General features: G+C 35.2%; 1 protein-coding gene across 6 annotated transcripts in view; it reads left to right on the top strand.

Moving 5' to 3' along the window:
* LOC130449560 (hexokinase type 2) overlaps positions 1–12,461 on the top strand; it is an 89,484-nt gene that overhangs the window by 29,254 nt on the left and 47,769 nt on the right. Inside the window, exon 1 of one of the 6 annotated variants that reach the window (XM_056787458.1) lies at positions 8,807–8,974. The exons of 4 other annotated variants lie outside the window; for them this stretch is intronic. In XM_056787458.1, the coding sequence (XP_056643436.1) occupies positions 8,924–8,974 (51 nt within the window). In that variant the 5' untranslated portion in view covers positions 8,807–8,923. Of the gene's footprint in view, positions 1–8,806; positions 8,975–12,461 lie in introns of those variants that run through there. One more of the 6 variants, XM_056787457.1, reaches the window with a different exon arrangement.

Consider the following 12,461-nt stretch of genomic DNA (forward strand, 5'->3'; position numbering starts at 1 on the left):
TCGTTAGATACGTGACAAAGTTTTTTTAGTGCCTTTATTCATAAATAATGATTGTCTCGAAACGTTTACCAAAGCTCTACATTTTTCAAAATTTGTTAAATTATACACAATTACGAAATTAAGTACTTTCAGCTGAGGTATAAGTATAAACAAATGTAATTATGTCAAAAACTAATAAAGACAATAGCAAAATTAACATTTCACTTAATACATTCTAACTATTGCGGTTATCGTCTTTTAAAGAACTTAACCTATAAATATTATGTGTGTTTAATGAAATGTTTATAACAAACTCGACACCAATACATTTGATCAATGAGAATGTTTGAAAATACCAAATAAAAATTCAAATAATATAGTCATAAAATATAAGTATGATTTATTGCATGTAAAGTGTAGCACATTATCTATCATTTGTTTCAATTGATATTAATTGGCAGCGCTATTTTAAAAGTTACATTTTATTTGAAGAATCATACCAGATGTACTAAAACTACTACTAGAACAACATGTAATTAGACATTTGGGAGGTAAAAATAATGTTTTCGTTGATAAATCGTTTTAACCCCGGGAAACACGCGTTAAGGCTAGATCACATATATCATACAAAATTTCGATCCGATTGTGCCCCTTGAAATCGGATCGGTGCGGGATTGGTACGACTGAGCACTCATATCATACAAACCGATTTTTGGTTAAATAAAATCGGTTGCAACTATCGCCATGGGCGGATTTATGGGGGTGCTCGGGGGTTTTTTCAAATTTCTATCATATTTTTGTAATATGTAATCAAAAAAATTTTTTAGGACAATAAACTTGTTCTTCGTAGACACTTACGATATGACAAATGTCAATATAAAAAGTTTGAAAGCAGAAATGAACCTTTTAATCGAAACCATCAGTGCTTCAACAGTACCCTAACTTACAGAAAATGATGTGCGTTGCTTTTACCTTGCCTTGCAACAGTGCGACATGCGAAAGGACATGCGGAGAATAAACAACTGGCTGCGTTCGACAATGAACGAAGAACGTCTGGCGGACCTAATGGTGCTGTGCTCAGAAAGTGACATATTAAAGGACATGGACTATGATAAACCTGCAGACTTGTATCTTTCGAAAGGTCGACGAATATAAGCAAAGCCTAATAACTATAATAATTAATAACTATGAAGGATAAAAAGATTTCTTTATACAGTAATCACTATCTAACTCACAAACAAAACAATCTTTTGTTGTACATTTTTTCTTGTTAAACTTGAAGTTTTCACAGTACTGTGTCATTAAAGTAATGTTACTTTTAATTTAATTTGTTATGAGCATTTTTATATTCCTCAGTTCTTTCCAACGGTAATTAATTAAACAAATCAAATTGACTTGAAGGTTAAATATAGGTAAACCAACTATTTTCTTTAAAACCAAATTAAAGCTATTTAAAGATTCTCATAAAGCTTTTCTAGCAACGAATGAAAGCAATATTCTAGGGCGGTTTTCATAATAAAATTCTCAAGTAGATAGACAGTTTTTTCAACTGAAATGAGCTATATTAATAAAATGTTGGGGGTTTTATTTTTGTTATAATAAATGAAACAGCTAGGGCCTACTTGGAATAGGCATTAAAACGGACCATTTAAATAAGATTTTTGTGTTTGAATTTGAGTATACAGTGACTCATACTTCAGGATAGCTGGCACCCTCAAAAATTTTGACCTAAAGCCGCCCATGACTATAGCCAGTCTTGATTCAAAATATCGCGACATAGCAATGAACTGTGTTTGGAAGAAAATTGCAGAACTTTGGTGGAGGATACCAGAAAACGCAATCTACAAAAGAAGAGTATTCCATGCTCTTTTCTCATCTGTTGGACATCTTGACAAAATTTTTCTAGTAATTTTAGGGGACGTTTCGGAAACGTACTGGAAAAATGTGAACTACGCCGCTGGATCCAAATACAATTTACTCCTCATACACTCGACCGAAATCCTATACAGAATCCATATCTACAGTTGCTACGCTCTATCCAGCCTGCTAGCTGAAGAATTCACAAAGCTTCTTGGCATATTGATTGAGGATGCGAGCCATCGATCTCTGGAGATTTTTACGCTTCGGTAGTTAACTGGAGTAGCAAAGAAATTAACGCAAAACGGCTGAAGGTTATATCCACACTTGATGATGTCCTGCTGAATGATAGCGAAAAACTTACATTTACAATAGGAGTTCAATAATAGATGTCACTTTCGTACCAAGCAACCTAATCAGAAAAAATTTCTCCTGAGAGAGAGAGAGAGAGATTCGTTGGTTAAAGTTTGGTAGGATAAGGAGGATTTTTGTAAGGAATTTGGTTTGTTCGAGTAGGCCCCGATATAGGAATTGCTTCTCTGCAGAGCTGGGGTTGTGGTGGTTTCGTTGGGATGTGATTGTCAACTATTTCTAGCGGGGTATTGTGACCGAAGAAAACGAAGTGGAGTTTGCAAGCAAAAACGGCTCATCTCGTTTTTTCGGGGGGTTTTATTATTTTTGTTTTGTTTTTTTTTTATTTTAATTTGGTGTGAGCGGGTACAGCTGTGGTTGTATTATTCCCTATCGTCGGCCATTTGGCTGGAGAACCGGTTCACCAGGTTGCAGGGAAACCGCAAAAAACCTGCAACACCGACGATCGACGAATTGTGTAGGGTGGTTGTTGGGGGTCGGTATTTATCTTATGGATAAGGGAGGGCCGGTGAGGTTGGTTTTAGTATCACCAAAAAAGGGATTGTACCTCACTTGGAGGTACTTGGCTTTTGGGTAAATGCGAAATGGATGCGGTTACCGACGCCGCTAGTGACGGTACAGTTTTATCCGTAAAAGGGGGGAAAGGCGTTGTAGCATTTCGGCTACTAGCGCGCGAGAAGTGGGGATGGCATTCATTATTGTGGTTTCCAGGATTTCAATTAGAATTTTGGTGTCTGTAGAGAGGTCGTATGAAGATTGGAGTTTTTCCAAGGTGACTGGACTAGTTTACTGGGGGGTTTCCATCCTTTTCGGACAACGGGGATTGAAAGCGAAGTGTTTGACTATGAGCATTTTTCAAGTTTGTGACCAGATGCACCACAAGAGGGACAGATCGGTTTGATCAAATTTCTCCTGGCAGATGTCTGAAATTTATACCTCTAGCGAACATACCGCAATACTCTGGGACGTGTCTAATAATTGGAGCAGGGGACTAACACACAAAAAGATCAATTTAATTGGTTGGAAAACAACCACCTCACTAGTTCGTTTCTAATGGCGCTAGAAGACCACCCCACCAACACCTACGATGCTGCAGCAAAATCTGATGACGTTGTTAAGAGAATCATTAAGGCTTATGATGCTTATGTACCAATATACCTCCGCAAAGAGTGGGCTAGCACAAAGAGAAGACTAGGACAACGCGACCGGAACAAACCAAACTTTGAAGATCTGGAAGCCAAATACAAGGAGGCGCGACGAAAACTTATCAATGCCATCAAGTGCAGTAAAAAGCATTGCTTACAGGAACTCATTGATGAAGTCGAGCGTGATCCGTGGCCAAACCGTACAAGGCTTAAAAGTCTACCTATGCCACAGCCGATATGTCCTCAGGTTTTGGAAAAGATTGTGAGAACTTTGTTTCCTCAAAAACCGTACTAATATCCATGAGCGAAAAGGATAAACTAGTATCTGTTGGATAACGCATAAATATTCATTTTTATGTCAAAGATAATGTAAAATCCGTCGAAATTTATCGAAAATTCTGTGGTGAGTGCCTCTCCAAGACTGAAGTGTCGCCCCATTACAAATGTTACCGATGAGAACGTCAGCGCTGTAGAAAAACTCATTTTGGTAGACCAACGCAATATTGAACGATATATGGTTGAAGAATTGGTTATCGGCGTAGGTAGTATTGAGCAAATAATTATGAACGGCTCGGACTTCTGAATTTTGAGCAGAAAATAATGCGTTGGGATGTTTGTACGCATCTCTAGTAGCTGTAGAGAACATTTATTGCATCATATGTTCACCATTATATTCCTGAGAGTAAACGCGCGTCTGGAGAAGGACGAAGGTGCGCTAATTAAAGCAAAGGTTACACTATCAGCGGGAAGGGGTTGTGTCCCGTATTCTGGGACATCAAAAGAATAATTGTGGTTTGTTTTCTCACTGAACAACGAACTGTGATCACACAGTATTATTGTAGCCTCCTAAATATATTGCACTACGACTGACTACATACAGCTCGACTTACGATGGACCCGTTGAACGAATTGGGTTGGGAAACACTGAAACACCCTCCTCGTAGTTCCGATTTGGTGTCATGCGACTATTATTTATGTGGTCCATTGAAATAGACACTTGGCGGAGTGCGATTCGAAAGCAAATGAGCAATCCAAAAGCTTCTAGAGACTATACTAGAAAAACTGTGAAAAGTTTTAGCTCCATAACTTTATAATAAAATTATATATAGCAAAATTCCGGTTTATTTTTGAACAACTCTCTTACTTTAAAAATTGTCATACAAAACACCCCACGCTTTTATAAAAGAAATATTAATTTTTTTCATCAGTAGTTTGGTTTTTATGTCAACAAATATTTTTTACTCTTTACTTTGATTAATGCTAAAAGCGTTTTTCAGTTTTTCTTTAACTATAATTTACTTTTTCTGTGTATGCTTGACGCATTATATTGTGTTTTTAGGTAGCCAGAGCTACGACGAGCCCATTAAATTTCTACCTTTTGATATGATTCCTATTTCTGTTCATCCTTTCAATCTAATTCATTTAACAAATTCTTCTGTTGCTCTAAACTTTTTCTCCAGCTCTACACATTCGATGTTAACCAATTATCTATTGCACAATAGATAAAAAGATAAGAGGATGACAGTTGACATTTATAAATCGAACAGTTCCATCTTAGTTTGTGACGTCACGTCGGACGATCGAAGTTATCTGGGGGTGTGGCATAGACGGCGCGCCGGATTCAGATCAATCGCCGGCAACGTTGACAAACTTTATCGGTTGTAAAGTAAACAAAGAAATATGTTTTAGCAAAAACAAGCTATTACTTTAACTTATAGTATTTCTATTTTCACTTAAAAGAGCAAAAAGTACTGCAAAATTAAAAAATATGTATTATATCTAATATAATATTTAGACATATAATTTTCTTCCTCTTGGAAGAACGGCAGGTTGGAAAGGAGGATGGCGCCAGATGGCGTTCGCTGCTTAACTATATGAATCAAATAGCGATGCTCTTTGACGTTTATTTCAGTTCGGTTCTGTACTCCGAACGAGAGTACGACTCTGATAAGACGTAATAACGTCGAAACTAGTCAATCGTTATGGCGGGTTTACACCCTACGACAAATTGAACGACAAATCGTCGTTGACAAGTTGTAACGATTTGTCGAATATCGCATGTCCGTTTACACGTACCGACTTTTCGTTCAAGTCAGTCAGTATTTTCTCCTGTGTGAGGTGAATTGTGAAGTGGAGGAATTACTGTTATGGTATATGTACATAACTTGCCTTGCAACAAGTGTGAAGAGGAAATGTTAACATTCCCTGTAATAAACTTACAAAAAAGACCCTAGACCCTGGTTCAAATGGGTTTACTAACCTCATTTATGTTTCCTTCTTCGGTTTCATCGAATGTGTTTTTGGAAATCCTTGCTGGTTCGACGTCATTCAAGAAATGGAGATGTTCGAAATACCACAGATTTGGTTTATAAACTTCATCACTACCTGCTCCGGATTTCAGGGAGTTGTTTATTTTGTTTTGTTCCCTTTTATATACTGTTCTAAATGAGTTGATTTTTTTGACAACTGTAGATCTGTCTGCTTTTGGGTCGATCTCTTGATATTTTTTCACTAACCCGGCGTAGGCTAAGTCCTTCTTGTTTCTGTCAGAATAATCCTTGCTTTTGGTTTGCCACAAGCATCTAGAGTTTCGGTACAATTCAATGAACTCTAACAGGAACTCCCGAGAGGCTTGACGTAGGTCCGACATTTCACCGAAGCAAACTTATAATAAAAACTGATTAACAACAAAAACTTTCACTCAAAACCAGAAAATACAAAATTTACTACACTGTCTAGATGGCTTCACAACGGCAGAACTGAGGTACTTCGCTCCAAAAATAGAACTTAGGTGACCGATTTGACGGAGTCACCGTTTACACGTTCCGACTTGTCGATGAAGCCCTCCGACTTGTCGTTGCAAACCCGAGAAGTTTCTGGAAATTTGCACCAACCTTCCAACCTGGCTCCAACTCAGACAAGTCGTAACGATTTGCGGTTTACACACACCGACTTGCATGCAACGACTTATCGTTCAGACAAGTTGTTACGATTTATCGTAACGTGTAAACCCGCCTTTACAACTATCTCCTTGCAAATGCGAGTCATTGGATGTTTATATCGACAAAAAGGTCGATGGACATATCCCGCTCTTTAGATGTGATGTAAATCAATATTCGTCGAGATATTAGCCAGGAAAGTAGTTGTTTTCTCCATTGAAGTACGGCGGGCTACATTAAATTTCTAAATAGTTTTTTCCGCTTTGTTGTTATTATCAAGAAAGGGGCTGGAGTAGGGTGATTAGATTAGGTGGTTTTAATCGGACTACTCCACGCGACGAATCACCCCTATTTTGGTTGGACCTTCACCGAGGAAATGAGAGGTTTCCAGAATGTGACTTATATACAGAGTTATGATAAAGCAATGCTAAAAATGATAATGATACATAAAAAAAACAGAGAATTAATAAAAAAAATTGATTTTGAATTTATGAAAATACGAGGGCTGGTACTTAAATTTTAAATAAACAAATAAAATCAAATAATTGGATATGAGTTTATTGCTTTTCAAAATATTCCACATTCCATTGTGATTTGAACGCATCAACCGCTTCTTCGGGTGTAGAAAAACGTTGACCTTGCAGTCTATTTTTGATCTGCGGGAATAAGAAGAAATCATTGGGTGCCAAACGGTGAATGACTCATCAATACGATATTTTGACTGTTCAGAAACGTTTTTGTTTGAAGTGATGTGTGAGATCTCGCATTGTCGTGGTGGAGATTGATTCGTCTTCAGCGATTGGCTCGCCAAATTTTTACGAAGGCAAACAAATGCTGGTGTACCATTCAGAATTCACTGTTATACGTTGCTCTAATGAAACGATGGCGAGATGTCTAGTTAATCCGAAAAAAGAGGCGATAATTTGCTTTGAAGTGCTTCGTGCGCGAACAACTTTTGTTAGATTTGGCTCGTTTTGAAAGACCCATACAGTCGATTATTGTTTAGTTTCGGGTTCATATGTATAGATCCATGATTCTTCTTATGTCACGAGCGATTGAATTTTTTCAACATTTCTTTGCACCAATCGACACGAGCTCTTTTTTGAACGATTATCGGTATCCAACGCGAACAAATCTTGTTTGTCAACCAAATTTTATTGCAATATTAAATGAATGCAAGTGGAACTAACCCCCAAGTAGGGATGAAACGAATCGAGTAAATACAAGTACATAATCGATCTTTTCTTCGATACAAAGTACTTTTAGTATCGATGCTTTTACATTAAGTATCGAATAGGTATCGGTCAAAACTACTTATATTAGTATGCCAATTTCACTGTTTTTTTAACATTGATAAAATATGGCATATCATAAATTTTATAACGCATCCTATTCTTAGTTTTGTATAATTGGCAAATTGTTTGTCTATGCCTGGAAAAAAACCAATCAGTGCCTCCATATTTTATCGTCATTGACATTGTTTTCGTTCGTTCCGAGTTTGCTCTCATAATCGTTTAAATTTGATGCATTTTGATTGTTTATTGATTCGTATGCCACAAGACGATTTCTCAATATATCAGTTCACGCACATCATCGATGATTTATAGCACAACAGCGATTTTAGACGACTTGCTCGAAATTCATCCTGTAGCGAAGTGTGACCACGATCACGACAAGGCTTTTGACCATTCCAAACCTGTTTCTATTGTTCTGTACAGTTATAAAAGACCAATGAAGATCGAAAAGGTACATTTATGAAAATTTTAGGAAATATTTTATTAGATTATTCTGTAATATATCAAATGACTGTACTAAGTTTTGCATTATAAATTAGGTTTTATTACTCTCTCGTACATAAAAATAGACTATGTCAGATAGTGAATGGGATACAGTTTGAACAATTCAAGTAAGGAATTTCAAAGGTAATAACTAAAATTAAGTTTATTTCGATTTTATTTTTTCCTTTTGAATCTTTTTCTTTTTGCAATGTAAAAAAAACAACTTTATTATCTAGTTTTTAAAAGAAAACTAGCTTCCTATTTAAAAAAAATAGATTTCGTAACATTGACAAATTTGACGTATAGCTTATTTGACTTATGTCAAACGTCAAATGAAACAAGTCAAACTGTTTTCCGCGACATTTGACATAAGTCAAAAAAGTTAAACGTCAAGTTTGTCAGTGTTATGAAATCTATTTTTTTTTTCATCGAATATGAATACAGTACGTTTTATAAATTTTGTGCATCACTTTCTAATAATCCTGCATAATGCGGCTAGTTTACTGAATAGAACAAAACCATCAAACTATACAATTTAAAAATATGATGTGAATGAAACTACATTATTTACCCGTAGCTAATGGAAGTTTTTTTTATTTAGGGCATTAGAATCCTTTTTTTTTTGACTTAATAATTGAAAAATGGTAAATGGAAAGTAAGAAATTTTATATTTAAAATTGAAAAGCGACAACAATGTAAATAGTGAAAATACCAGACGATACATGCGCGCTAGATATGTGTGGGTGTGTTTGAGGGGTAAGTTCATATAGGGTAGCGAGCTAGTTGTCTGAAGGTGACCTTCTTTTTCGGACCGTGTCTGTTGTTAAATGAGTTAATTTTTAAAGGAAAAAATATGAAAATGGTGACCGACAATCAGGACTTTAGTGACTATATTACCCCAAAGGTAATTATTTACATGTTATGTTACAGTTAAAGCTATTATATTTTCTTTTTTTTTATCAATACATTCAAAAATTATTACATAACATGATTGGTCTGAAATTATCCGTGTTTAAAGTCATTTCAATTTTCTATTCGGTGTTACAGCAATTGTGGACGTTAATTTAGTTTATGCGTGAAAAAATATAGGGGTGTCTCATAGATAATGTTCAATTTTTTATTAAATAATTATACAAAAAGAAATAGACCTTGGTACCAAAATTCTTTGGGCTTAAATGCAAAAAATTGTCACATCGCATTGTCAACATCTCCTTTGGATTCCTTCCCCATGCAAGAAATTTGCCATAGATCTGAATAGTAATCTGAAGGTGCAAGGTCTAGACTAAATGATGGATGTGTCGAAAGATTGTCTTCGATTAGTAACAGTTTCATCTTACCAATAATTAGTTCAGGGTAAGCCTTATCATCTCGAAACGTGACAAGAATTTTGTTTACTGTCGGAAATTGTTTTTCTTTCACGATTTTCTATTTGAAATTTTGGTTTTCCTTGATCTTAACGTGCTGCTTGAAACTCGACACATTTCTCTTCTTTAATAACTCTGTAAATCGCAGATTTTCCATCACCAAGCGTACTATTAACTGTGTCGTCAACACTTTTACATTAATTTCTTAATACTAATTTTCTTTCATTAACATTTAAAGGACTGCTTTTTCGGCATTTACGAAGCTCATCCAAATTTGCCATAATCACACTAGAGTACACAATAGATTGCACACTGCACCTTGCAAGTTGCAACTAAACTAAACTGTTGCATCTCCTTACTACATGGAAAAACCTAAAATCGTATTTTCAGTGAAAGAGATTCTAGGAGTTAAAAGATATATAGTTACTTATAGATCTTATGGTGCGACTAATATTTAATTCACGGAGCTTTTGAGCAGTCTAAACCTTTTTCTTTTGTTCTGTACATCTTATGGACATAAGAGACCAATAAAAGCCTGAAAACTTGTATTACAGTACATTTATGAAAATAACCATGCTCTGAATTAGTACATAAAAATAAACTATAGCAAAATATAATCAATTGAAAACAGTAATGAATATATATGAGCGCTAGTCTTAATGTTTATGATAGTGAAGATCAGTAGCACTTTAAATGAAGATCAATAACTTAAGCCTCGCTGTCCAGAGACAGAATGTATTTCTCCTCGATTCCAAACGTCTCGCCTGGGTTCGGGCTAATATGAAACAATGCGGAGGTAGAAGGATACAGTTATATTGGTGATTCCTAAAAGGTGTATCAGGTATGCTATTAGGACATTAAGAAAGTTAATTGGAATTTCCTTGGTCAGATATTGGTCAGTCAGGGGTGGAAGGATTATTATTTTGTTGTTCGGCGAAATGTATATTTGTATTGAGTAATTTTAAATGAAAAGGTATATGGCGTGGTATATACCTTCAACTTGAATGTCCATTGCGAAACAACAGATAACTGATAACCAATTTTTAGAAAAACTGGTAGAAAAGATAACACAATGAGCAAGGGGTGATTTTTTTGCGTTTGCAAATATATTTATATGGTTAAGTAGTACCTCTAATTTTGAGTATTAGAGCGAGCTAACTACACATAACTGGAACATCAATCTTGGATCCATATGACCTACTAGTGAACTAATGGCTTTACTGGATCCCACTTTTAAATTTGTTACGGCATATCGTTCTCTTATTTCACCATAAACATTTTCTACATTATTTTTTGGGTGTAGAATTGAATGATGTTTAAGTTCAATCAAAATTTTGGCTTTGACCTAACCATAGTATGGTATGGATGGGATGGGAATGGGACACTCTAAATATGGAATATAAAATGTACTTTGGATTTATGAAAGGGTTCTGAGCACGCAAAGGCCGAAAAATGTTCAAAAATTGAAGTTATAATGAACTTTTAATCATGCAATATCACCTAAAATCACCTAGCCAAATGAATAAATATCTTTGATATTGCATAACTTGACTGTCTGGGTTCGAATCTAAAAAGAAGAACAATTTTTGGGTTAAGTTAGTTTAGGTTCGGTTAGTTCTAAGTGTCGTTTCAAACTTTCAGTTACTTCAAGTACTTTTATTTCAATTTATATGTCATTTATACAATGTTCTCGTTTGTAGATCGTTTTTCCATCAAATTACAGCTGTAGAATCGTCACCTCGAGCCCAAATTATATACCAAACCCCAACCATTTCCGTCACCGGCGTGAATCGGAAGTCTTACAAAATTAACAAAAAATCTAACCTTAAAAGTTGGTACGAACTTGGTACGAACCGTTTAACTTCATGATTTATGATAATAACAAATTCCTAGGATGTATCAGCTTCTAAAATATATATTTCTATAAAATTACATAATAATGTTGCCAGTACTTTTGAGGAAATACGAAAATTTTGTACCAAACAAAACCACTATTAAAGTTTGTACTTCCTATATCAATTGCAGATTATAAAAACCCTTGCCGACAATTCTGTTTGATCTACCTTAGGCGTAGGTACCTCATTTTATAAATTTATTATTTTTGTAAAAACTACTTTTAAAAACATGTAGATCTTATGCGAAAAAGTATAAACTGTGTTTGTATATCTAAATCTTTATTATTAAATTTATACCTGTTTTTATTCTCACTACACTTTACAATTTCATTGTCTTCATTCGCCCATGATCTGAAAAACGCCATATTTCTATTTATTTAAAGAAATTTACGAATTAAATGAATCTCACTAAGAGACGTCACTGCTTATCGCAGACTGTTTGTTGGCAGGAATATTTCGAAGAAATTGTGTACACACGCCAGTTTCGGCCAATAAAAATGCATTTATGTTCACGACTCGATGTTTCCATTGTGTGCGTATTTATGAAATATTGATTGTTTTTTGAAGAACTAGTCATTACACGAACGAATCTGTTTTGTGTTCCAATCGATTTAGTTATCGTTTGCGAACTGTTCTTTTCAATACTTCGTTGGTAGCAAGAACTGTTACTAGAACCGTGCATAATCAGAGATTGCGCGAAAATATTATGTAAACGCAGCAAATAACACTGTTCCAAGTTGTAACAAACCTTTCGTTCTCAGTTTTCTATCTTTCCTACTGACAGTGCCATTTTTTAACCCCTTGTAATTAATATTTTTATATATTTTTAACTTAATTTAACACGCACATTTTGCCTTTGGAAACTTGAAATTAGTTGTGCCCTCGGAGTCATATTTCCTATATCATTATTTGATTTGCTTCCACGGTGTATACAAGAATAAAATAAACACCTGCGAGAATATTTTATACGTAATTTACATAGGAATTCATAAATTATATTGGCGAAGCAACGGATTCGCGTACAATTATTTTACCTCACCCCTGGCTATTCACTAATAATAATAATTGTATGGTCTGGTTTATTACCCGCCACATGAGCACAATTTCCGTTTATAACCTTCGGTCTTGTCCG

Source organism: Diorhabda sublineata, chromosome 10 (genome assembly GCF_026230105.1).
Source record: "Diorhabda sublineata isolate icDioSubl1.1 chromosome 10, icDioSubl1.1, whole genome shotgun sequence".
In the NCBI taxonomy this organism is placed as follows: Eukaryota; Metazoa; Arthropoda; class Insecta; order Coleoptera; family Chrysomelidae; genus Diorhabda; species Diorhabda sublineata.